At 40.3% G+C, this 27,996-nt stretch overlaps 1 protein-coding gene across 10 annotated transcripts in view; it reads left to right on the top strand.

The window, feature by feature from the left end:
* The window catches only part of CHD6 (chromodomain helicase DNA binding protein 6), a 230,821-nt gene that overhangs the window by 53,861 nt on the left and 148,964 nt on the right, over positions 1 to 27,996 (top strand). For 6 of the 10 annotated variants that reach the window (XM_064276096.1, XM_064276094.1, XM_064276092.1 and 3 more), the window contains 2 exons: positions 4,656 to 4,711; positions 16,028 to 16,548. In XM_064276096.1, the coding sequence (XP_064132166.1) occupies positions 4,679 to 4,711; positions 16,028 to 16,548 (554 nt within the window). In that variant the 5' untranslated portion in view covers positions 4,656 to 4,678. Of the gene's footprint in view, positions 1 to 2,400; positions 2,551 to 4,655; positions 4,712 to 8,830; positions 12,071 to 12,106; positions 14,498 to 16,027; positions 16,549 to 27,996 lie in introns of those variants that run through there. The other 4 variants (XM_023550257.2, XM_023550256.2, XM_023550259.2 and 1 more) reach the window with 3 other exon arrangements.

Raw genomic sequence — 27,996 nt, 5'->3', positions numbered from 1 at the left:
GTCAAGGGTATAATCTTTATGGAAGCTGACTGCCACATCTTTCTCCTGCAGAGCAGCTGGTGGGTTCAAACCGCCAGCCTTTTCGTTAGCACCACTGTGACACCAGGGCTCCTGGCATTCCTTTAGCCTTATAGACGTGAATGATTCTTGACTTGTAGTCATAAGGTTAGGTGTGCCATATTATCTCTAGCCTGTGGTAGAAAAAAGTAGAGAACGTCAAAGATCCACCTATACAGACTTTCTCTCTCTAGCCTGAAAAACTATATGCAAAAGGTAACTTTTTACAGAAGCTGATGTAACTTTCAAGTTCCCATATGTTGCAAGGAAAACTTTCAGACCTCAAAAGGAATGCATGGATATTTTTTAAAATGCTCAGTGTATTCTGATGCTGTGCCACCTTTAATTCAAAATAACATTTCTCATCCAGAGCCCCAAAATACAGGATATCCTTAAAAATATGACAGAAGCATTTCCCTGTGCCAGTTTAAGTATTCTTATTGTGCAGAAATGTTTCTTTCCATTAGGTCATAAGGTCTTTTTTGAAAGGAAAGGAATGACCGTTTGTTATTTGAATGCTCTTCCGTTGCTGATTAGTTGTGGGAGTAAACTGAAGAAGTGGACTGGGGAGGAGCGAGGGATTCAGGGTTATAAAGGAGTTATAATGGCCAAGGTTCGGGAAGGGAAAGGAAAGGAATTAAAGATGATGGGCTGGGGGGCAGGTTGTGGCTCATGAACCTCCCATAAGGTACACACGGAGCGGGGTGTGTGTGTGTTTTCAGGTAGTCCTCCTAAGTTTGGTTTTGGAAGACTGTTTTTCCTGGTACTCATGGAATACCTAACTGGAATTGGCCAGAATGCTTTTGGATATGCCCACTTGGAGGCCAGGAGGATGGCCAAGATTTGGAAATATGCAGTGGTCAGTGTAGGCAGATGAGCTTTAGATGTTGAGTAGGGAACTCAAGGAGCGCCTGTGGTATTGAGAGTGTTGAACCCTGGGAACACTGACATTTAAAGGTTAGACCCATAATAGGGGGAGGCTAGGGAGAAAGCGGAGCATTGGAAGCCTACTATCAGAGGAACGTCAGGAGAGAGTGATGTACTAGAAACCAGGGGAGGGGAGGATTTTAAGAAGAGAAGATGGTCTGTAGTTCAAAATGCTGCAAGGAAGTCAGAATAAAGCCTGAAAAATGCCCGTTGGGTTTGGGGAACCTAGGAGTCATTTACATTGCTAAGAGCAAATTAGGGACATGATATGGGAAGAAGTGAAATTTTAGGTGTGCTGATGGCGTAGTGGTTAAGTGCTACGGCTGCTAACCAAAGGGTCAGCAGTTCGAATCCGCCAGGCACTCCTTGGAAACTCTATGGGGCAGTTCTACTCTGTCCTGTAGGGTCACGATGAGTCGGAATCGACTCGAGGGCACTGGGTTTTTGGTGGGAGGTAGTTGCTGGAGCCCTGGTGGCGTAACGGTTAAGAGCTTGGCTGCTAACCAAAAGTCCAGCAGTTCAAATCCACCAGCTACTCCTTGGAAACCCTATGAGGCAGCTCTACTCTGTCCTGCAGGATCGCTATAAGGCAAAATCAGCTCAACGGCAATGGGTGGGTAGTTGCTAGTGTTGTTATTATTTTAAGACAGAATTGAACCTGTGTCTTTATTGAGGGCAGAAGAGCTATAGAAAGGGAGAGGCTTAGTGATATCATACGAAGAGAAAACAATTCTTTCATTCAACAATTGTTTATTGAGCACCTGCCATGAGGACAGTGCTGTTCTAGTTTCAGGGAGTACAGTGTGAACAAAACAAAGTCTCTTGTGAAGGTAATTAAATGCTACATTAATACGTAAGTGTTGACATGTGGTGAGGAGAGCGGGAGTCTTGCCAATTTTCGTATGACTTAGATGTTATACACATTATTTTTGCCACTGTTGACCAATTTGCTGGTTTGCTCATATAGGGATTTCAGAATCTGTCTGTATTAATGTTTCTGAGTCATAAACCAAAAAAAAAAAAAACCGAACCCACTGCATCATAGGTTCCTGAAATTACTGTTGGATCCATCCTTTATTGAACCAAAAGGATTTAATCACAACTTTTGAGAGATGGCAGTGCAGCAGCAGAGCTGTAAAGCCATTTTCAGGATTGTGCACAAGTACATTCTGTAGGGTGAATCTATGCATCTTTTTATGCCATATAAAATCCTTACAGAAAGATTACATAGTTTTTTGTTTTTGTTTTCTCTTTAATGTGTGCCATAAAAGGTTTAAAAAAAAAAAAGACAAAAAGATACTGGCAGTGTAAGAGAGAGCACTTTGTAAACTATGGGGTGCGGTTCAGAGAAGTGAAAGTCAGTAAATGCTTATTGAACACCTATAGGTGGTGCTTATGACGTCTGTTACCTCATAGGGTGGCAGCATAGTGGTGTGCGGTGATCCATCACGGTGCTGTGAACAGCCTGACAATAATAACACGAGGTTTGCCAAGATTGCTTTTAGTGAGATGGAGCAGCTGGAGTAACATCACTCTCACCAAGATTTGACTGCCTCTCCCAAGAAGGTAGAATGTGGTGGGGTTTTCTACAGTATGCAGCATGACTGTTGCTGAAGGTGTAGATGGCAGTATCTTGAATGTGAACCAAGTGGCGGGAAAAGGTTTGGTTTAGAATCTTTAACTCTCCTTTCTTCCTCCAAGCCTTCCCTCCTTGCTTACTAACCACATTCAAGCCATACTTGCTTCAGCCTCAACTCTTACCCAGTGGTTCCAGCCTGCATTCATCTGCCTTCCCTCATCTTCTCAGGCCTTGTGATGAAACAGGTGATCTTCTTGGTGCTATCAAGTGCCTACACTGCTGTGATAAACATTTTCAGTCACTCCCTGCCTCATCCCCCAGCTTCCTCTAAGGCTCTGGTTTATTTCCTTGGGATAAAAAACCAATCAGAACTGTTGCTGTCATCTATGCAGACTCATAGCAACCCTATAGGACAGTATAGAATTGCCCCACAGGGTTTGCAAGGCTGTAAATCGTTATGAAAGCAGACTGCCACATCTTTCTTCCTTAGAGGGGCCGATCGCTTAACCATTGCACCACCAGGGCTCCTTCCTTGGAATAAATTCCTTAAAGTGGAATTGGCACATGAGAAGATCGGAACAGTTTATAGATCTAGTGCCACATTGCCGCAGGGCTCTTCAGAAAGCTTGAAACAATTAGAAATACCATCAGCAATGATAAGTAGGACCTATTTTCCCACCTGCCTGGCAGTGTTGGGACCCTGCTTATTTGCTTGTTAGTTTGTGGTACTTAATTGAAAGTTGCCTTTTTTTTTTTTTTTAAACATCTCTAGTTCATTAGAGTTCTATCAGTTCTTTACACGTTAGTAAGTAATTTTTATTGGCATTGGTGAGGTTTTTTTTCTGTGTTTTTAAAAATTTCATTATATTAGGCTGAATTTTGTTTATTTGAACACATACGTCTTAGTATTGATAATCTCCTTTTTTATTTCCCAAACTTCTTTCTTCATTTCAGAATTTGTGTCAGTTTTTGATTGTTAACAGAGTTGGTTTTTCTGTGGTCTGATAATTTGAAATTGGGAGATAAAAGGAAATAAACTTGTACAAATATAATCTACCTAGAATTGACTTCACTGTAATAAAGCTTGGAGGGTAAAATTCTTTTAATTTTTAGCTGCCCTGATTCAGAGTATTTTCCTTGAATTTGTGGTTTTCTTCAGGTAAACAATAGTTCTGTCAAATGCTAACACTTAGTGATTCTTAGAAGGGTCATTTGCTAATTTAACTTCTTCTACCCCAAATCTGCCAGTTCTTCTCTACCTAACTCCTTCGCCCCTCCGTCTAGCTAGCACCTGACGGTGCCCACTTTCTAGTTGTTCCTTCCTTGGGTCATTGTGCTCCTTCTGAGTAGTAGTGTCCTGGTAGACTGTTTGGGGGAGAAGCTGTGGCATTTTATGATGCTTTATATAGAAAATGCCTCTTAATTCTTAGTGAAAAAACTAAATTTTTTTAGTTGGTTGGTATGAGGTGGGGGCTTAAGGCTTGGATAGATTAAAATTGGTCGTTAAAAAAAGTAAATGGAATATTTGAATGTAGTTTATTTTGCCAGGTAATATATGTACATGGCTTAAAATATCAGAGTATATAGTAGAACTTATAACGAAATGTAATAGTAACCTGCCCTACCTCACACCAACTCGTGTCTCATTCCTTACAAATACTTTTAACTTATATATATATATATATATATATCTTATTTCTTGATTTATCAGTTAGAGACATTATTTGATATTCTTCCAGGAGGTTGAGAGTTTAGCATATTTCTACCTCCTCTCCTCCGTTCTTCTCAGTGTAATCATATCACAATTTTTGGTTCCTCTTTTAGTTATGTTTGTAACTTCAGTATGCCAGGATCTTTTACAACTTACTTTATCTACAAAGACAGTATCTTTCAACTCCATCTAGTCTGGAGCAATAAATAGGGTTTGGGTTAGGGTTTTGGAGATGATGGACTAGAAGACCACCGATTATAAATATTCTGTAGAAATAATCCTCTGCTTGCTTTTTCCTAGTGTGTCACAGGCTATCCTGAGATAATCTAAAATGTTTTATTTTGGATGTTATCATAACCTTTGCCTTTTTATGTTTTACAGAAATAAATTTCTTCCTTCAATAGATGATAATGAAAATACAGAAAAAAGAGAAGCAGGTAAGTGACACATTTCTTTTAAGTGAATGCATCCAGTGTTTATAGGTGCTTTTTTTTTTAAACTTTTATTGAGCTTCAAGTAAACGTTTACAGATCAAGTCAGACTGTCACATATAAGTTTATATACACCTTACTTCATACTCCCACTTGCTCTCCTCCTATTGAGTCAGCCCTTCCAGTCTCTCCTTTCGTGACAATTTAGCCAGCTTCCAACTCTCTCTATGCTCCCATCCCCCCTCTAGACAGGAGATGCCAACACAGTCTCAAGTGTCCACCTGATACAGATAGCTCACTCTTCATCAGCATCTCTCTCCTACCCACTGTCCAGTCCCTTCCATGTCTGATGAGTTGTCTTCGGGAATGGTTCCTGTCCTGGGCCAACAGAAGGTTTGGGGACCATGACCGCTGGGATTCCTCTAGTCTCAGTCAGACCATTAAGTATGGTCTTTTTATGAGAATTTGGGGTCTGCATCCCAGTGATCTCCTGCTCCCTCAGGGGTTCTCTGTTGCGCTCCCTGTCAGGGCAGTCATCGGTTGTGGCCGGGCACCAACTAGTTCTTCTGGTCTCAGCATGATGTAAGTCTCTGGTTGATGTGGCCCTTTCTGTCTCTTGGGCTCTTAGTTATCGTGTGACCTTGGTGTTCTTCATTCTCCTTTGATCCAGGTAGGTTGAGACCAATTGATGCTTCATAGATGGCTGCTTGTTAGCATTTAAGACCCCAGACGCCACATTACAAAGTGGGATGCAGAATGTTTTCATAATAGAATTATTTTGCCAATTGACCTAGAAGTTCCCTTAAACTATGGTCCCCAAACCACCGCCCTTGCTCCGCTGACCTTTGAAGCATTCAGTTTATCCCAGAAACTTCTTTGCTTTTGGTCCAGTCCAGTTGAGCTGACCTTCCATGTATTGAGTATTGTCCTTCCCTTCACCTAAAGCAGATCTTATCTACTAACTAATCAGTAAAAAAACCCTCTCCCGCCCTCCCTCCCCCCACCCTCGTAACCAAAAAAGTATGTGTTCTTCTCAGTTTATACTGTTTCTCAAGATCTTATAATAGTGGTCTTATACAATATTTGTCCTTTTGCCTCTGACTAATTTCGCTCAGCATAATGCCTTCCAGGTTCCTCCATGTTATGAAATGTTTCACAGATTCGTCACTGTTCTTTATCGATGCATAGTGTTCCATTGTGTGAATATACCACAATTTATTTATCCATTCATCCGTTGATGGACACCTTGGTTGCTTCCAGCTTTTTGCTATTGTAAACAGAGCTGCAATAAACATGGGTGTGCATATATCTGTTTGTGTGAAGGCTCTTATTTCTCTAGGTTATATTCCGAGGAGTGGGATTTCTGGGTTGCATGGTAGTTCTATTTCTAACTGTTCAAGATAATGCCAGATAGATTTCCAAAGTGGTTGTACCATTTTACATTCCCACCAGCAGTGTATAAGAGTTCCAATCTCTCTGCAGCCTCTCCAACATTTATTATTTTGTGTTTTTTGGATTAATGCCAGCCTTGTTGGAGTGAGATGGAATCTCATCGTAGTTTTAATTTGCATTTCTCCAATGGCTAATGATCGAGAGCATTTTCTCATGTATCTATTAGCTGCCTGAATATCTTCTTTAATGAAGTGCGTGTTCATATCCTTTGCCCACTTCTTGATTGGGTTGTTATAGGTACTTTTTAACAAGAGGAGGCACTGGAAGTGTTGGCTCATGTCTTAGCCCATTTCACATTTTCCATATGGTTATTGAGAGTTCTCTTCTGAATGACTTAATATGTAGATTTTTCCTTTTGCTAAGGTCAGTTCTATACAGGAATAAATGTAATGAAAACTGTGGATCAGATTATTATACAAAATTAGCTATACATGAGAGAGGTTTTTCTCCCTTGGAACAGCTATCCAAGTTTTTATAAAAGAGAGATGTGCAATTATTTTTAGTTTATATATTTATCATTTTAAGATTTTTGGCTAAACTAAAAGCATTCTTATTAATAAGAATTTGAATTCTTAAAATGATGCGCAGGAGGTTTCTTATAGAGGGGCTCTTGAACTAATTGAAAGGATGTGAACATCAACTATTTTGGCATTTGGTTTCTTCTAGGGGAGGGGAATTGGTGAAAACATTTGGCCTGTGTGACTCATCCTGCCAGGGTATCTTTCCTTAGTTGGTACTTCCCTGATCCAGGTGGTTATATATTAAAATAAACCCAGAGACCCCAACCAGTGTTGCTCAAGGGAATAAGATGGGAGGACCTGGTCTGTCTCCTAGAAACAGACTATCTCTGATGGTCTGTTTTCCTTTTACAGAATTAAATGGTAACCTGATAACCAGGTGGGGATCTGAATCCCTGTTCTTCACTGGAGTCCAGGGGTTTGTGATTGAGCCAAGGACACTCTTGTACAAAGAGGTTTGGTGAGACAGCCATTCTTTCCTCCTCACTCCACTCCTAGGGAGCACTAGTCGGATATAGAGTGGCTTAGGGATACAAGGACTAAGCTCTTTTCTGTGCCGACGAACAGGTCCTTAGGAAACCAGAGCAAAACAGCTTGTTTTGGAAAATAATTCACTCATCTGTTGCCGGTTCTTAACAGGAAGAGCAGTGAGTAAATACTACCTACCTACATACTGGATTTCTTTCTGTACTATATCTATCTTGAGTTGTCAGCTGGTAGGTAAAATGCTAGAGAGCTGTAGTTCCACGTACCAGGAATTTATCATATGGATATTCTCAGTCAGGTGTGCAAAGCTGTGCACAGGGAATTTCATTGATATTTTGTTTATAATGGTAAAAATGGAAAAGAACTTACATGTCCCTCAAAAAGGGACTCTTTAAATCATAACACATCCACCTAGTAAAATATGATTCAGCTGTTAAAAAAAAAAGAATTACTAACTAAGAGCCCAAGAGACAGAAAGGGCCACATGAACCAGAGACCTACATCATCCTGAGACCAGAAGAACTAGTTGGTGCCCGGCCACAATCGATGACTGCCCTGTCAGGGAGCACAACAGAGAACTCCTGAGGGAGCAGGAGATCAGTGGGATACAGACCCCAAATTCTCATAAAAAGACCATACTTAATGGTCTGACTGCGACTAGAGGAATCCCGGCGGCCATGATCCCCAAACCTTCTGTTGGCACAGGACAGGAACCATCCCCGAAGACAACTCATCAGACATGAAAGGGACTGGTCAGCGGAGGGGAGAGAGATGCTGATGAAGAGTGAGCTAATTAAATCAGGTGGACACTTGAAAGTGTGTTGGCAACTCTTGTCTGGAGGGGGGATGGGTAGATAGAGAGAGAGGGAAGCTGGCAAAATTGTCACGAAACGAGAGACTGAAAGGGCTGACTCAATAGGGGGAGAGCAAGTGGGAGAAGGGAGTAAGATGTATGTAAACTTACGTGTGACAGACTGATTGGATTTGTAAATGTTCACTTGAAGCTTAATAAAAGTTAAAAAAAAAAAAAAAAAGTATTACTGAAGAGAACCTCAAACCCTCAAAACTATTGTCATCTGTTACATATGGGCAGGTTTGTGCTTCTTAAAGTAATCTGCATGGTTAATTTCTTTTAAGCATTCTTTTATGTTAACCTTTGATTTAAACAAAAACATATTATACCAGTTACCCTAAAATGAATCCTAGTTTATTTAGAGATTTTACTGGTTAATACTAAAATCTTTGGTGTATCAACCAGCTGTTGTGTAGCCTCAGTTTGATGGGTTTTTGTTCATAATAACCTTACCCCAGGGTATTTTAGACCTCACCGTGATGTTGACGAACAGGATGTGGTCTTTATTTCAAAGTTTAGTATTAGATATGGTAGAGGAGCAAGTTAAATAAGTAGAGCCACTTTCAGGAAGAGTTTTTCCTGCTTCCCTCACAGGTATGATGTTAGGCCATACTGATAACTGAACTGTAAGAAATTGCAGAGCATGAAAACAGAAAATTATGGTAGAGGTAAAGCAATTTACAGACTCCAGGATTGAGTGTGTATGGAGAGAGTTCAGTGCCTGACTAAGAGGAGACCCATGTTCAAGAATGAACTTGGGCCTTGATTTTAGCTGAACGCGATTGAAATTCTTTTTTTTTTTTTTTTGTGCTTTAAGTGAAAGTTTACAAATCAAGTCAGTCTCTCACACAAAAACTTATATACACCTTGCTACATACTCCCAATTGCTCTCCCCCTAATGAGACAGTCTGCTCCCTCCCTCCACTCTCTCCTTTCGTGTCCATTTCGCCAGCTTCTAACCCCCTCTACCCTCTCATCTCCCCTCCAGGGAGGAGATGCCAACATAGTCTCAAGTGTGCACCACCTGATCCAAGAAGCTCACTCCTCACCAGCATCCCTCTCCAACCCATAGTCCAGTCCAGTCCCTGTCTGAAGAGTTGGCTTTGGGTATGGTTCCTGTCCTGAGCCAGCAGAAGGTCTGGGGGCCATGACCACTGGGGTACTGTAGTCTCAGTCAGACCATTAAGTCTGGTCTCTTTATGAGAATTTTGGGGTTTGCGTCCCACTGCTCTCCTGCTCCCTCAGGGGTTCTCTGTTGTGTTCTCCGTCAGGCAGTCATTGGTTGTAGCTGGGCTCCATCTAGTTCCTCTGGTCTCAGGCTGATGTAGCCTCTGGTTTATGTGGCCCTTTCTGTCTCTTGGGCTCGTAATTACCTTGTGTCTTTGGTGCTCTTCATTCTCCTTTGATCCAGGTGGGTTGAGACCAATTGATGGATCTTAGATGGCTGCTTGCTAGCGTTTAAGACCCCAGGAGACTCTAACTCTTTAGTTGCATGACTTTGTACAGCTCCAACCTGGCTTTTCTCATGACTTAAAGGGGAGCAGCCATACCTGCCTCACAAGGTACTGATAAAGATCAAACGAGGCAATATGTCATGTGCGTGGCATTCACTATATCAGTGGGAAGGGAATCCTTCAGTGTAACAATAAATTGATTATTAAACTTTGTTCTTTTTCTTACCATGATTCTAAGGTGTAAGAAGTAGCAGCAGATAAAATGTCCACACTTAAAAAACCATCTTTCCTTTTCATTTTCCTCTTCTCTGGAGAAAAATGACGTGTAAATCACATTTTGATCTCGAAAATTCCCCATTTCCTTGTCAAAAATCTTATCAAGGTAAATTACACAGAGATGATAAATTTTACAGGTTACTCAAAACTCAGTAATAAATAATCATGTTTGTCATTAACCAGAAAGGGCATTACAGGAGTAGTGTGCCAAGAACAAAGGTTTAGCAAGAGATTGACTTTGTGTGGCCTAAATAAGTGTTGTAAGGAAAATAGACTTTAATAAAACATTTTAAAATGAATCATTCTCTTAAGTTTCTGTTTATTGCCTCTCACTAGGGGTTTATAGTCTTTTAAAAAATAATGAAACCTCTGCTTCTAAGAAATACATATTTTATTCCTAAGATAACCAAGCAATATTAGAAAAAAATTAGAGAAACAAAATGTGAACTCTAATCGTAGAAAAATCATGTAGCACTACGGTTGCATAGTGTAACTGAAAAGGCTTTTTTAAGGGGACACATCCTAACATGAGTTGGAATCGACTCGACGGTACCGGGTTTGGTTTTTTCGGTATCCTGACATTTTTTAACATTAGTGATGACAAACCTATGATGTAGGAATAACTGATTTTTATTAATTCTTTTTCTTAAGAAATATATAGTCTGATTACAAACAGGCAGTAATAGTAGTGAATGGTATATACCCCCAAAGAGCCAGGGCTTTACATTGTGGGTAGAGGAGTAATGATTTTGAATTGGAGTATGGGGAATGCCAGCTTCTTGCTTGATACCGAGAGAGGTACAAAATATGATAAGACATAGTTCTGGTCTGCAGGCACGTGTCATCTTAAGTGATAAGAGGGATTTTGGTACATATATCCAATGTAGAAGAGAGTTAGTAAGTGATGAATGCAATAGAAATAGGTAATATTATAAGTAGAATGAAAAGTTGTAGCTACGACTGGGAGGAGCCTACACTTGAACTAACTAGGGGAGAACCTTGCCTCCTAACTTTGTGATCAAGAGTCGAGTAAGTAGAGGCCTTCATTCTAGGTTCTCTAGAAAACATAAAGGTGGGATGGGAAGAGTTTTCTTCAGATATGCTATGGGAATCTCAAAGACCTTCATGTTATCAGCCCTTGCTTTCTTCTCTACAGTGAATATAATTTATTCACCAAACAAATAGTTTTTTAGCAGTTATTCACCCAAGAAATGTTTGAGTGTCTACTTGGGACCAGGTACAACAGTGACTGAAAGTTTATTCTTTTTCTTAAGAAACTTATAATCTGGTTACAAACAGGCAGTAATAGTAGTAGATGGCATATACCTCAAAGGAACCGGGGTTTAACTTTGTGGATGGAAGAGTAATGATTTGGAATTGGAGAGTATGAGGAATGCCAGCCCCATCGAAGAATTTGAGAGTGTTTGAAAAGGGGGAGGCGGGTGTCTTCTGGAGAGAACCAGGTTTCAGTTAAAGCAAAAAAGAAAATGAGGGTTCAGGTCTCTTCAGAGGACCTGGGAGGAAGGATTGGGAAGGAAGAGAACAGTATATCGGTGGTTTTGGGAAGGTGGAGCACATGGCAATAATGGAGTGGAGTCCTGAATTTTGAGTGATAACCAAGGATAAACTAGGATAAGAAGAATGGTGGGTTTAGTGGTGCTATGTTCTCCGAAGAACTGCTCCCAGCTATCCTCTGCTGGGGAAGGTGAGGATTCAGATCTCCAGGAATATGTTTACCACCAAATAATGATCCATAATTCAGAATAGTCAAAGAGGTAGAATAGCAAAATTGATAACATCAGTGAGTAAGCAGTTCATTTCTAAGCCTTTGCAGCTTCACCCCAAAGAAGGTCTGGGGATAAGGGCTAATACTACTCAGACCTTGGGTTTGGTAGTCATTGGAAGGCCTTTTTCAATAATGCATAAAGAGAAATAGTAAAATGCCCAGTAGATCCAAGATTCAGCAGTCTCACTCTGGAATCATGTTTCAAAAAAAAAGAAATCAGAGCATTAAATGCTTTCCCCAGTCTTTAGCATACTTAACATTTTTCTTTCGTCGTTCTAATTAATTTTTTGTTCTGAAATACATACTCAAGTGCCTAGAGCAAAGTGACCAGGATGGTAAAAGAACACTGACCATTTCATATGTGGTATGATGGATGAAGCTAGGATTATGTAGCCTGAAGAAGTGAAGACTTAAGGGCCTCATGTGGAAGAAGGACTAAATGTATCTGTTGCTGGACCTATGGATGAGAAGGAGATACAAGAGGACAGGCTTTAGCTCAATACACAGAAGAAAATCTTGAGACGTTGTGCCATATGCCTGGTAAGCAGTAAACTCCCTAGTCCTAGTAGGAGAGACTAGAGGACCATTGGCTTGTATGTGGGAGAACATGAGATAGGAGCTTGGCTAGATGACGTCAGAGGCCCATTCTGACTAGGATCCTAGGGTTTGCTGGTGTATTTATATACGGTATTTACAAATAAACTCTATAAACAATGGTACATAAATAGATAAAATTTTAACTAAAATATTACATAACAATTACTTATTGCATAGTGGTTCTTTTAACTCATGCTACCGATGTCATCCAATATATCACTAGCATTTATGAGGCGGTCATAAAGCAACTTACTACTTTTTTAGTGAAAATAAGCTGTTGATTTTTAAATTGTTCAAATAAGGAGGCTTTAAATCTGTTTACATGTGGGAAACTATGGACTAGGAAGACTACTTAAAAACAATGAATAGAATTGCCTGTCCTGAGCAGAGGAGTTTTGGGGGAGACCTTTGGAGCAGCTTCAAATAGAATGAAATATCAAGGATCTATGACAGTTTTAGTTCACTCACAAATGCTGATGTGACTGGAGACTGTCTTTCTCTACCTAATTTTGTTTTTTTTTAAATTGAGATATAATTCACATGCCATAAAATACACTCTTTTGAATTGTGAACAATTCAGTGGTTTTTAGTATATTCACAAGCTTTTATAACCATCGCCACCATCTAATTCCAGAACATTTTCTTCATCCCCTAAGAGAAATCTTATACCCATTAGCAGTCATTCTCTTTCTTCCCATTTCCTCCCTCCCCCAGCCCTGAAAACCCACTAATCTACTTTCCTTCTCTATGGATTTGCTTATTCTGGACATATTGTGAGAGGAGGGAGGAGATTAGATGAATATCTATGACTCCTGGGAGCAGAATTGCTGGCATGTTGGGCAGGTATGTATTTAGTTTTATAAGGAATGTAAAAATGGCATGGCTGTGGCACCTGACCTCCTCTAACTTCACAAGGGAGAAGGAGAATCAAGATCAGCAGCCCAAGGCTGATTCCTGTTAGGTGGAGGTTAGACATGCCTCCTCTCCCTGTCATCTTTACCAGTCCCCTGACACCAACTGTCCCTTCTAGGACACTGTCTACTTCTCTGCTGGGTTTGGTAATTCATTATGACGGCTACACAGAACTCACAGACAATATTCATGATTATGGGATTTATTAGGGAAGTAACAGATTATAATCTAGGTTCAGAAATGCTCAGGATACAGTTCTTCCATCAGGACAGCCTCTGTTCAGTCATGTCCACAGGTATGCCTCTCTCCAGTCCCTTGGCCTCTGCCTTGCTCGGACAAGTGTTACAAAGCTCTTTTAGCTCTGCCAATAAGTACCCCAAGGCACCCCACTTAGCCAGTAAGCCTCGGTCCAAAGATGCGCTCAGCTCTAGCTCTGTGGGTCAGCAAACTTAGCTCCACCAAGTGCCTAGAGGCACCCCGCTCTGCCAGCAAGCCTTCTGCCCAAAGACACTCAGCTTTCTCGATCCTTCCGTGGGCCAGGAAGCCCACTACACTCTATGTCCTGCCGGTCTCTCTTACTGCCGTTTCTCTGCCAGTGCTTCTCGCTTTCTTCATTATTAGAGCTTTCTCTCTCTCTCTCTCTCTGTCTCCTGGTTCTAGGAGCTTCTCAGTGCAGGGATTCCGGGTCCAAAGGACATGCTCTGCTCTAGGCCCTTCGTGCTTAGTGATGGTGAGATCCTTTCTTTCCCGCCACTGGGATGGCTCATTTTAAACCTAGTGGGATGGCAAAACTGACCAATCCCCTTGTTAGGGTTCAATATACCTTGTTAGCATGGTCCCATCCAGTCACTTGGGTGGGAGTTACAAGACCATGGTGAGAAAGACCACACAAAAATGATCCATCGCACTGCAAGGAACTCCCTGGCCTTTTCCCAAAGTGATTGCATGCGCTACCACATTTAGCATTTCTAACCAAGTTTCTTGCTGGTCTGGTGGCCTAGCAATTGTTATGATTCCCTGGGAGGCCATAAAATGCTCAGTGAAATGAACATTAGCTTTTGGTCAGACAGAATTCAAATCCAAACTCTTCCACTACTAGCTGTATAGCCTTGGGCACATCAGTAACATCACTGATCTTCCATTTTTTCATATACAAAATGGACACTTTATGTTAACCTTTGTAGGGTTATTGTGAAGATAGGAAATGTCATGAAACATGCCTAGCATAATTTCTGGTATATTCGTATAATATGTACTCAATAAACATTAACTGCTATTTTTATTATCACTTAATGATTGAATATCCCATTACTACCACCTGCCTCCAGCTTCTTGGGAGAGCCCTGTCCTTCAGAAGACACCTTGACCTGAATCAAAGAAAAGGCCCCACTGTAACCTACAGGAGAGCTACCTTGATGGAGTTAGGTCTTTTATGTGTTGCCTTTGGGAGACTCTTCAGTAAGCATATCTGCATCTCTCGCTTTTTTTGTGTGTGTCCACCCATGCGTGCTAAGCAAAAACTAATTCTCTGAGGGCCAAGTGTCCCTGGCACAGAATTCAGTAATATCTCGGGGATGGCTAAGCTTTGACTGGATACCTGTCACCCCACTGCTGGGTTTCTTCTTGCTTTGTATTTGATTTTACATTCCTTTTAAGTCTTCTCAGCTCCACCTTATCCTGAGTCATCTTCGGTGCTGAATCAGCAATGAGGTTGTCAAACTGAATTTTTCTTTTTAGTGGCGAATCCTGCCAGAATGACCGATTCCCTCTGTGTTTAGGCTTGTCTTAAGGCTGAAATTTATCTATCAGAAGATCAAAAAAAAAAAATCTTTCATCCTTTCCTCTTGGGATTCTCAATATTATGTTTGGGAATATCAGACTAGTGAAGGGAACTGGAAAAAACAGAAGGAGAAATATGTAGCTGAATTTTACAGTCCCCATCACTCCCAGGATAGGCCAGGAAGTCTGAGTATGGATTGGGTAAGCAGCACACTAGAGGGAAACCACACCACCTGGGCAAGTGTCTGTGTCCTTTAGCACATGCCAGGCCTCTTGGTAGGAGAGTACGCCACTCAGAAATGGTGCTGTTCCTAAGCCATCATCCAGAGATGACTGTAACCATTCCCTGGAAAGCGTGCCTATCCCTCTCAGGCACTCCTTCAGTTAGTTCTTTGTTCCAGATCCAGGAGAGTGTGGTGTTCCCTGAAACCAGCACCCATGTTATTATCTGATTTTTGCCACCTTAGCTTGGTTAGGAAATGGCAGATATTTTCTGCAACACCAACCTGAAAGTATGCTGTGTAACTTCTTCCGAAGAGTTATTTGCTTAAAAGAGATCACCTTGGAAGGCTTCATGTTTATTTGGTGGTACTCAAAAGCAACTTTGAAACTTCCCTTTCCGGGTTGCCTTAAGCACAGGTGACACATTCTTTGAGATAACATCTATCATGGCAAAGCATCCTCTTATGTAGGTAGTTTGGTTTTTGCAAGTGGCCAAAGATTATTTGGTGCTGAGACTGGTGGCTAAGTTAGATGGTCAGATGAGGCTCAGAACACATTTGAACAATAGCTTCTTGTGTGTTAGTGTGATAAGTGACATTCTGGGACAGAACAGGGAACCTAGGATTTTGTGTCTGATAGTGGCGTGTAAAGGTATTTTGTGGGAGACTATTGTAGTTGCCTATCCTAGACATGGAGCTTAAAAGATTGTTCAGATTTCTGCATATAACCATGGAACTCCTCCTGGTTTTTACGTAGTAATTTTTTTACTTATATATGCTAGCAGCAAACTGGTACTGTTCCACAAGGGCAAAGGACATGTGTGTCCTGTTTGCCACTATAGCCCCAGGGCCTAGGACAGTAGGAACTAAACATAGTTGAACTCAGGATTTGTTGAGTGAATGCGTGCATTCACTCTTTAATAATACTGTTTGTATGAAGTATGCAACGGAAGGGTAATATGCTTTTCTATTTCTCTCTTTTTTACAGTTGTCAAATTTCAAAGTTCTGAATCACTCCCCAATGTCTGATGTCTCTGTCAATTTTGACTACAAATCCCCATCCCCGTTTGACTGCAGTACTGATCAGGAAGAGAAAATTGAAGATGTTGCTAGTCAATGTCTGCCCCAGAAGGACCTGTATGCTACTGAAGAGGAAGCTGATACCCTTTTCCCTAGGAAAATGACGTCCCATAATGGGATGGAGGACAGTGGAGGAGGAGGCACCGGAGTGAAGAAGAAACGGAAGAAAAAGAATCCAGGAGAACAAGAGGGTGCAGCAAAGGGAAGCAAGGACAGGGAGCCCAAGCCAAAGAGGAAGCGAGAGCCTAAAGAGCCAAAGGAACCTAGGAAGGCTAAGGAGCCGAAGAAGGTCAAGGAGCCCAAGGAGCCGAAGCAGAAGGATGGAGCAAAGAAGGTGCGGAAGCCCCGAGAGGCCTCGGGCACTAAGGAGGCCAAAGAGAAGAGGAGCGGGGCTGACTCTACAGCCAGGACAAAGTCCAGAAAGTCCAGGTGTGCACCTTTCTCCCTGCTTTGAGTACTTGGCTCTGCCTCCACGGAATGGTTTGCCTTAGGCATTACCCAGAACCCCTGGGTGTAACTTTTCTGTACTTTTTTTTCTATACTTCTGGGGGAGCCCTGGTGGTGCAGTGGTTAAAGAGTTTGGCTGCTAACCAAAAGGTCGGCATTTTGAATCCACCAGCCACTCCTTGGAAGCCCTATGGGACAGTTCTACTCTGTCCTGTAGAGTTGCCATGAGTCAGAATCGACCCAAAGGCAATGGGTTTGGTTTTTTTGGAGGGGGGTGGGCCTAAGCTTCATACCTCGCTTGTATAAAATGGGAGTGGGACAGCCACTTGGTTCTAATTTAAGGGGCTGTCCTTGGAGGTTGCTGTTTCTAACTGCATTCCTGGAGTTGTCTTGGAGTATTTTTAGAATATTCCAAGGGCTTGCCCCACCCCACTCCAACCATCCTTTCTGCCTGTGTACTTAGTATGTACCATTCTTCAGTTCGTGATTGATACCTGCCTGATGCGTGGGCGTGCCTCTGAAATCCCCTTTACGTGCTTCTCTGCCTATATTAGCTTTTGGCCAAAGAGGAAACACTTTTCTCACCTTCTAATGTGAGAAACACTTACCTTTAATTACTACTGGCCATGTAATTTCTTACCATTCCTTTTGAATTAAAAAGAATTAAAATATGTTAACATGAACAGGTTGTAAGGGAGGGGACGTCCCAGGTTTGACATAGGGAGGGCAGCAGTTACTGGAACAGCCACACTGTAGAGCGGGAGAGGAGCAGATATTACGAGGGTACACAGTCATGCTGGTCAGTGGCCTGGGAGCTGTGGGTGGCTGTGGAGTTGCAGACAGGAGAGGACTGAATTCCTTCCTCTAAGCTATGAGTGCAGGGACTATTATCTGTGTCTAAAGTTTAGCATTTAACACAGTGCCTGACACTTCAACAGGTGCTCAGAAAATGTTGAGTATGTGAGACCAGAGGAGACTATAGTTACTTGTAGAGAGATCAGAGGGTCTGGGTACAGATTCACTGTGGAGTGGGTGATATTGAGGGCCTGGCTATTCATCCTATCAGGATAGCAAATATACTTACTCCTTACTCAAGGAATTACGTTATCAATATTTAAAAAAAAAAAAAAGTAATGTTTTCCATTTGTCTCTTCATAAAATTTTGTACAGAGTATTATAGTTAAGTTTTCTGAGGAAATACAGAACAAAAACTATAGGGTCCCAATCTGAAGGAATTGAAGTTAGAAAAAAAATAAATAAATAAGGGCCGAGATTCTGTCTATCTAATCTATCTCATCTATCTATCTAATCAGCTAGCTAGCTATCCTATCTAATCTATCTCACACCAACAGCACCATAAAAACCCAGAAATTGAAGTTAATGCTTATAGAACATAAGGTGATGAGGTCATCAGACTCATCTTGATTCAGGTCAGCGTGGTGAGTTGTAAAGAGAGAAGGCATTTTAGGTGGTGTGTGCTGTGACTTGGAGTTTATTATATAGTTAATTTCTTTTTCAGAAGGACAGGTTGTTGGGAACAGATGGATAATTTCCTAGTCCAAGTTAAAATTTTGCCTTATAATATTCACCCCATTCTGCCTGGCAGGGGAATTCATCTTTCATCTATTAAAGAGGCTTGGGTGGGAACCTAGGAATGTAATTTACAGGAATGGCCATAGAATACTTTAGAGAAGGTCAAGACAGGTAGGTACAATCCGAGTTCTGATTTTATGGGCCTTGTTTCTCAGTGAACCTAGTGAGCATACTCTGTCATCTGTTGTGTGCATGGGGTGGCAGAGTGAACTTTTTTGGCTTCTGCCAATAATTTTTGTCTCCAAATTAATTTGGAGAAAATGAAGTAGTTCTTCAGGTTAATAGCATGTGTGAAGAAAGCCCATTAACCATGAGCTAGTAGAGTGACTTAATTTGATTATTACAGAGAGTAGTGAATGATGAGGATAGTGTTTTAGAATTCGGGTAATTAGAGGAGAGTTTCAGAGCTCAAATAAAGAGCCTGGTTTGGTTGTAGAAGGCAGTAGAAAGCCATGTAGGCATCTGAGCTCGGTTAGCCAATGGTCCCTGATGCTTAAACAATTTTATCAACCTCTTCTTAAAGGAGTTTGAATTTACTTTGTGTGGACTATGAAACAAGGTGATGAGTATACAGACCTCACTGTAAATTCCATTTTGGTGGAATGGGGAGGGTATTCACAAAATAAGGTTGTGTGTAAATGTATACGTAGCAGTAATTAAGGGACCGTGATTTCGATATAATCAGACTGTAAAATACAAGTGACTTGGAGAAGTGCGTGGCAGTGTTTTCAAGGGCTGCTAACTTAGAAGAAAGCAGAATCTCTTGAAGTTCAGAAATCCAGGAGACACATATTGAAAGGATGCTGACAGGTTGGGCTGATCATCTCTTTAAAAAAATGAGCCTTTCATTTTCTTTACTTTGGGGATGTGTATTATTGACTTGTGACCTAGTAGAATTCTTTTTTGTAGCCCAGATAGATTCTGGACTAGTTAGTCTGATTTCTTCTCCTTTGTATCTTTAGGAGCCCCAGTAGCCCAGTGGTTAAGAGCTCAGCTGCTAACCAAAAAGCTCGGCAGTTCAAATCCACCAGCTGCTCCTTGGAAGCCCTACGGGGCAATTCTACATAAAATTGCTTTGGACCGTTTAATTGATGACCCTGCTGGTCAGAAGAAGCAGTTTTATTAATGAAAAGACTTGAGTTGATTAAAAATACATATACTGGCATTTAAGTTTCAGTTTCTTGTGCTTCTTTAACTTACTGTCTTAAAAGTTGGCTAAGATACGTATTTTGATTTGAGCAGTTATTGATTAGATCCTAGATAATACTTGATGGTTATAAATGATTCACTGAATACTTGGATTATTATAGGAGTTTCACAACTGACTTATAGGCTTCCCATCTTTTCCTCCTTCGGTTCATCTTACCAACTGCCACCAGGCTAACCTTGCTGAGGTACTGTTGTTATCTTGTTTATATTGGTTGTTGGGTCGGGGGTAATGATGTTAAATCAAACTTTTTTCCCTCTCTCAGTTCCAAGACACTTGGGAAATAGTCAGCAGAGGGAGGGAGATCCAATTATCAGCTTTATTACTGATAAACTGGACTGAAGAACTTACATTAGCTTGTAGCCAGAATTGAGCTTCTCAGTTGTGTTTATCCACCAGACCTGCAGGCACATCCCTGAAACAGAGTAGAAGATGCTGGGCCATGTATACTCCATTCCTTTTCCCAATCTCTCCAATCATATATCCTCCATCAAAGAAATGAGATGAGTTTGAACAAGGGTGGAAAATATGTTTCTAGTATCGTTCCCTTATCGGGAGTAAAACATGGTTTTCGTCATGAAAACATGGGGACAAGGAAATGGGATTCTCCCCAACAATTTCTCACCAAGACTTTCTAAATTAGAGTCTGGCATGTAGTGGTCCTTTACCTAATCTGTAATGAAACAGTTACTAAATAAGAATACTTGATAAATAACTGTTCATTCATTTATCCAGTATATTGTTAGTGCCTCCTGTGTGCCTTGCTTTATTTATTGGGAATGGAATAGTGAAGGAAGGAAGTTGTAAGAGAAGTATAATCTCTGAGCCCTGCCACTGAGGAGCTTTCACGAGTTAGAGAGACAGCCTTGCAAATGTTCAGGAACCAGCAAAAATATATACAATGACGGAGAAGGTGGTATAACTGTGTACAGAATAGCTAAAAGGATTTCCAGAGTTAAAAAGTATTTCAGTTTTGGCCTCCGGAGTCTCTTTGGAGAAGTGGGTATTGAATTGGGTATTAAAGGAATTAATAGGTGAGAAAAGACTTAAAGCAAAAAGACCAAAAGACATTTAAAACAAGTGTCCTTTGGGGAACTTCTGATTTAAGATGGTAAACTAAGCATACTTTTATTTACTCTTCTCCAAATCCTTTAAAACGACAGGAAGTAGAGAGGAGAATGAGTTCTTCAAAGATGAGAGATGTATTGAATTCCCTGACAAGGAAGGCCAGTGACATTGTACTGATGGACAGGTGCTGTGGAGGGAGTCCCAGCTCAGAGCACACACAAGAGCTATGTTTACAGCAGGGGTAGAAGTGCTTCCTGCTCACACTGGAGCTGGCAGCCTTGGAGAAGGGATCGGTGGCAGGCCAGAAAATGGAGGTGGCTGATGAAGTGACTGTCGGCAAGGTGGCTGGGTGTTTGTCAGCTTCAGGCTAAATTCAGGCAATTACACTAAAGGTATTGAGCAGTTTGCCAGGGGGTGGCGCTAGGGATCCAAGTGGACACTGACATCCTCAAGAAGGCGGCGTGAGGCATTAGCTTATGTACCTTTCTCTGCCGGCATACCCTAAACGAGTGGAAGCTATCCCAAGCCTCCCATTCAGGGGCAAGGCTTGTTGGAGAAAGCAGCTTTACTCAGCAGCAGAGGAGAGCCTCACCAACCACCTGTATGATTAACCTGTTGTTGCTACTTGCCATTGAGTCAGCCCTGACTCACAGTAAATCTGTGTATAACAGAACAAAACATTTTCTGGTCCTGTGGCATCTTCATGATCATTGGTAATTGGACAGTGATCTGTTGTGACCAATAGGGTATTCATTGGCTAATTTTCAGAAAGAGATTGCCAGGCCTTTTTTCCTGGTTTGCCTCAGTCTGAAAGCTCCTCTGAAAACTATCCACTGTGGGTGTGATCCTTGTGGTATTTGAAATACCAGTGGCGTAGCTTCCAGCAAAATAGCGACACGCAAGCCACCACAGTACTACAAACTGACGAATGGCGATCTCTGTATCTAAACTAAACTAATATGGGCGTTGATACGCAAACGAGCTCTTTTGGGGTAATATCCTGTGTCTCTAGTATTGTGCTTCTGGGAAGAAGACCAAGAAGACCAAGCCTCTAGGAAGGCCAGGTCTTTTCAATAGTTCTGAATTTGGGAGTTATGGCAACTCACTATAGTAGTACTGATTTTTTCCTACCAAGACTTCGATGGAGATTTTATAAAGTTTTCATTTTAAAATGGGAATTTGAGTTATTTTGAAATAATGTAGCTTGATAAAATCTTTCAGTGCCTGAAAGCCATGGGAGCAAAGTAATAAAAGACTCTTAACTAGTACCTTGTTGTCAGACTTCCCCGAATCTTTTTCCTTGTACTCAGATCCAGCACTCAGTTTGTAACTCAGCTCTAGCGAAGAAACCTGAAGGTTGAGAGTGGCTGGAGATAGAGTGGCAAGAAAATTTTGAGAAATAATGCCTTCCTAGTGTTTTAATACTATAATGTAATTTCATATTTGGAAGGCCAAAAAAATTATTTTCCTGACTCAAACTACAGAGGGTAAACATGGACAGAATCTTCTTGGCTAATAAAGCTATGAAGAAGATAGGATAAGAGAGCTTTTGGGGTGAGGCTACTAATAAACTGTCATAGGCTATACCTGATAGTTGTCCTGCATGTATAGTATAATTTATATGTTGTGAGCTTCTTGCATGTCGTAAATAACCTAGTAAGTGATTTCTTTAAGGTGAACATGTATTTTATTATAAAATCAAGTTTGATTTTTTTATTAAAAATAGGTACCTTGTGCCTCAAAAATCTAACGTCTTCCATTTTTTCTGTCCTGCAAGTTAGTTTGTTCTGACTCTGAAAGCTAGAAAAGAGGATTATAGAAATAATCCCTTTGACCTGGCTTCAAATGCCAGTTAATGATGGCAATGTTAGATCTTTGTGTTTTTCAAAACTTTCTTGAGCTACAAGTGACATAAACTCAATTTTGAAGCAACTTAGGTAAAAAAAATAAAATAAAGAGGTTTATTGACTTAAGGAATGGAACCAGGAGATACAGTTGAGGGTTTCATCAGGGCTCTTTGTTTGTAACCCTTCCCTGCACGTCTTTGGGTGTTAGCTCCATCCTTTGCAACTGCCTTCTTCCCAAGATTGGAATCACAGCTACCTGCAACTTTGGGTATCACAGCCTCACGAATGAGGAGGAAGTGAAAGACATTCATTTTCCTACCCACTCCTGCAAAAAGTAAAAAGGAAGAACTCCCAAGCCTGACTGAGTCATGTGTTCATCGCCACACCAGTCACTGTGGTAAATAGGATAAGATACCATAGCCCTGCCTGACCTGCTCTCATTGTCTGGGGATCAGTATTGGATATCAGAAGAAAGGTACTGGACAAATACGCCTTCTCTTCACTTACCGACTGGCTCATTATCCAACATTTTGTGTTTACTACAACAGTAAGAAAATCTACTATTTGACTGTTTTGCCTACTAGTGATGTACGTCTGGCAGTAACAAACGCTGAGGTACGAGGTGAAAGTAATGCTGGCTTTGATGGTTAAGGTTCTGTGTCAGCTTGGCTGGGCCATGATTCTCAGTGGTTTGACAGTTACGTAATGGTGTAGTTTGGCAGCTATGTAATGATACAGTCATCCTCCATTTTGTCATCTGATGTGGTCATCCTCCATTTTCCCATAACACTGATTTCATATAATGACCTGGTCTTTGGAACCTAACCATGGTGGTAAGTGAGGAGAGGATGTTTTTAGTATCCACTTCAGCAGTGGAATAGTAGAGGTAACATGCAAAATTATATGAACACACACACACAGTAAAACCTGCAAAACCCAGGACCTATGTAAGGTGAAAACCTGTCAGAAGTGGAAAACTCAAATATTTTCCGCTAAAACAAGCTGTAGAAAAGTGGTAAAATTGCACCTTGTGAGACCCGGAGAAAGAAGACTGTCTTGTCAAGTTCCAGCTCTCACAGATTTCACTGCGTGTGTGTGTGTGTGTAAGGCATGACTGGATGTCTCAAACAATCCAGCTACTGTGGTCTAACTGCTATCGATAGCATTCCTCAGTCTGCCATCTCAACCAGTTACTGTCGTTGGTTCGCTTCTTTATGTTATTACTCCTTTTTATTCTCCCTAAGATGATGCCTCCCTGCCAATACTGAAAATGTAGTGATGTTTATCCCACGTTTAAATTCACGTGTGTTGCAAGGATGGATTCTACCTTCTTCAATAGCCCAAGCCCAATCCCAGTGCCGTCCAGTCGATTTGGACTCATAGCGACCCTATAGGACAGAGTAGAACTGCCCCATAGAGTTTCCAAGGAGCGCCTGGCGGATTCGAACTGCTGACCCTTTGTTTAGCAGCCGTAGCTCTTAACCACTACGCCACCAGGGTTTCCAGCTTCTTCAATACGATGACTAAAAACAATGAATAATTATGCCATGTGGCCTTTTCAACTTGACCTACACTTGGGTCAAAATCATCAAGCCTGAATTTATAAAATCAGTGAGGCGGTGGACTTAGGACTGTATTAGAAATCTGGAAACCCTGTAAGTTTCATGTGAAATAATTCTTAATTGCAGAGGATAACAGTCTCATATCATGGGAGAAGCAATGATGAAATCTTGTAATCTTTTTTTCTTTTTTTAATTAAAAAATTTGTTCTTTAATTATAAAGTAAGACAGGCTTCTTTTTCTTTTTTAAAACTTTATTTATTTTGTTGTTATTGAGAATATGCACAGCAAAACATAACACCAATTGGACGGTTTCTACATGTACAATTCAGTGATATTGATTACATTCTTTGAGTTGTGCCACCATTCTCACCCTCCTTTTCTGAGTTGTTCCTCCCCATTAACATAAATTTACTGCCCCCCTACGGTTTCTTTCTAATCGTTCAAATTGCTGTTATCAATTTGATCCCATATAGAGAATTCTTAAATGACCATAATCCTCAAGGTAGACCTTTTTCACTAGTTAAGCTAAACTGTTGTTTGGTTTTAAGAAGATTTCAGGGGATTTTTTGGATTAAGGATTAAAGATTATTTTAGGGCAGTAATTTCAGGGATTCACCCAGCCTCCATGGCTCCAGAAATCTGGAGTCCATGAGAATTTGAAATTGTCTTCTGCATTTTTCCTCATTTGATCAGGACTCTTCTATAGAATCTTTGATCAAAGTGTTCAGTAATGGTAGCCGGGCACCATTCAGTTCTTCTGATCTCATGGCGAAGGAGGCAGTTAGCCACACATCACATACCCTTCTCCTATTCCTGACTCTCCTTTTTCCTCCCCTATTGCTCCAGGCAAATAGAGACCAGTTGTCGTGCCTTGGATGGCCACTTAAAAGGTTTTAAGAGCCCAGGCACTATGCAATGAACTAGGCAGTAGAATAGATACACTAAACATGTTATCAGTCCAGTTAACTTGGATGCCTCATGAATCCATGACGCCAAACTTCAAAAGCAAGTAACAAAATCCCATGAGGTTTTTGGTTGTACTTAAGTAGCCTCTGTAGCTACTCTTTTTTTTTTTTTTTATTCATTTATTATTGACCGATGTGATATTTATTCCAACTCTCTTCTAACCTGGATTTAAACAAGGTTCAACACTCATTTTACTTTGGGATTCAATGTAGAAGATTTATTGTTACCTTGGTTGCTGAAATTGGAAATCACTTATATTTCATTAAATGAGATTTTTTTTTTAATTCCCCTCCTTCCTCATTTTGTCTCCAAGCCTTTTTTTTAATTGTGCTTTAGATGAAGGTTTACAGAGCAAATTAGTTTCTCATTAAACGATTAATGCACATACTGTTTTGTGACATTGATTGCCAAGCCCACGACATGTCAACACTGTCCCTTTCTTGACCTGTCTGTTCAAGTCCTTTGCCCATTTTACGATTGTGTTATTTGTCTTTTTGTTGTTAAGTTGTTGAAGTTTTATATATGTTTTGGCTATTAGATCTACCAGTTGATAGCTTGTGTTTTCACTTTTTTGGTAAAGCCTTTTGATGAACAAAAGTTTTTAACTTTTATGTGGTCCCATTTATTTTGTCTTTTGCTGTTTGTGTTTTTGTTATTCTTTTGGATAATCCATGTTAAAAGCGAGGCCTGACAGCTTTGCTCCTGCTTTTTCTTCTAAGAATTTTATGGTTTTAGTTTACACGTTAAGTCCTTAATCCACTTTGAATTTGTTTTTGTATATGGTTTGAGGCATGGATCCTGTTTCATTTTTCTGCATGTGGAAATCCAATTTTCCCATCACCATTTGTTGAAAAGACTCCTCTTTCCCCATCAAATGGAGTTAGCACCCTTGGCAACAATCAGCTGACCATGTAAGTTTGGGTTTATTTTTGGACTCTCAATTGTATTCCACTGGTCTAAGTGTCTGTTTTAATACCAGTACCAGGCTGTTTTGAGTATCGTGGCCATGAAGTATGTTTTAAAATCAGGAAGTGTGAGTCCTCCTACTTTTTGTTCTTCTCTTTCAATGTTGCTTTAGCTATTTGGGGGGGGTATCTTGCCATTCCATATAAAGATGAGATTTGGTTTTTCTATTTCTGTAAAGAAGGCTGTTGGAATTTTCATCAGAATTGTGTTGAATCTGTAGATCTCTTCAGGTGGTATTGGCTTCTTAACAATATTAAGTCTTCCAGTTTATGAACATGGAACATCTTTCCATTTATTTAAATCTTCTTTAATCTCTTTCAGCAGTGTTTTATAGTTTTCATTGTGGAAGTCCTTCACATCCTGGTTAGATTTATATCTAGGTATTTCATTTCTCGTAGATGCAATTGTAAATGGAATTGTTTCCCTAATTTCCCTTTCAGATTCCTGATTGCTAGTGTATAGAAACCAGCTGATTTTTGTTTGTTGATCTTGTACCCTGCAACTTTGTTAAATTCCTCTGTTGGCTCCAGAAGTTTTCTTGTTAAGTGTTTGGGATTTTCTACATATAGGATCATTTCTTCCACGAATAGCGATAATTTTGCTTCTTTTCCAATCAGGATGCCTTTTATTTCTTTTTCTTGTCTTATTGATCTGGATAGGACTTTTGATACAGTGTTGAATAAAGTGATGTAAACTGGTACCCTTGTCTTGTTCCCAATTTCGAGGGGAAAGCTCTCAGTCTTTCTCCACTAAGTATAATGTTGGCCGCTGCCTTTTCATATGTGCTCTGAGTCATAATGAGGAGTTTCCCCTTTATTCCAGTCTTCATGAGGGTTTTCCTCAAGGAAAGGTGTTGAATTTTATCAAATGCTTTTTCTGCATCCATAGAGATTACCATGTGGTTGTTTTCCTTCGTTATATTGATGTGTTATATTATGTTGAATAATTTTCTAATGTTGAACCATCCCTGTGTTCCTGGAATAAATCCCACTTGGTCATAGTGTATGACTCTTTTAATATTCTGATGAATTCTGTTTGGTAGTATTTTGGTGAGGATTTTTGCATCTGTATTCATTAGAGATACTGGCTTCTGGTTTTATTGTGGGGTCTTTGTCTGGTTTGGGTATCAGAGTTTGCTTCATAGAATGAATTAAGGAGTATTTCTTCCTTTTCATTATCTTTTGGAAGAGTGTAAACAGTATTGGTTTCAATTCTTCTCTAAATGTTTGGTAGAATTCCCCAGTGAAGCTGTCTGGTCCAGGACTTTATTTTGTTGGGAGGTTTTTGATCACTGATTTGATTGCTTGTTATCGGTCTATTGAGACTTCCTATTTCCTCTTGAGTCAGTTAGGTTAGGTTGTGTGCTTCTAAGAATTTGCACATTTCATCTAGGTTATCCAGTTTGTTGCTGTACAGTTTTTCACAATATTTTGTCATAATTCTCTTTATTTTTATCGGGTCAGTTGCAACATCTCTTTCATTTCTTATTTTGGTTATTTGCATCTTTTTTCTTTGTTAGTGTGTCTAAAAGTTTATCAATTTTATTGACCTTTTCAGAAAACCAACTTCTGGATTTATTGGCTCTCTTTATTGTTTTTCTGTTCTGGATTGTATTTATTTCTGCTTTGGTCTTTATTTTCTTTCTTCTGGTAGGTTTAGGCTTAGTTCGATCTTCTCTTTCTGGTTTTTGGAGTTGTCAACTTAGGCTGTTAATTTGAGGTTTTTCTTCTTTTTTTGTATAGGTATTTATTGCTGTAAGTTTCCCTCTGAGTACTGCCTTTGCTGCATCCCATAAGTTTTGGCATGTTTTGCTTCATTTTCATTTGACTCTAATAAATTTGTGATTTCTCTTTTGACTTCTTCCTTGACCCATTGGTAGTTTAATAGTGTGTTGTTTGTTTCCATATGTTTGTTTATTTTCCGGGTTTTTTTTTTTTTTTTTTTTCTGTTATTGATTTCTAGCTTCACTCTGTTGTGCTCAGAGAAAATAGTTTGTATGATTTCAGTCTTTTTAAATTCATCAAGACTTGCTTTGTGACCTAATGTGTGTTCTGTCCTGGAGAATGATTGTTGTGCAGTAGAGTAGAATGTAAATTGTACTGTTTTGGGTGGAGTGTTCTATATATATCTGTTAAGTCTAGTTGGTTTATAATGTCATTTAGGTCCTCAGTATTCTGTCCAATATTGGAAGTAGTGTACTGAAGTCTCCAGCTATATTGT

This window comes from Loxodonta africana, chromosome 24 (genome assembly GCF_030014295.1).
Source record: "Loxodonta africana isolate mLoxAfr1 chromosome 24, mLoxAfr1.hap2, whole genome shotgun sequence".
Lineage (NCBI taxonomy): Eukaryota > Metazoa > Chordata > Mammalia > Proboscidea > Elephantidae > Loxodonta > Loxodonta africana.
This window is presented reverse-complemented; position numbering and strand designations above follow the sequence as displayed.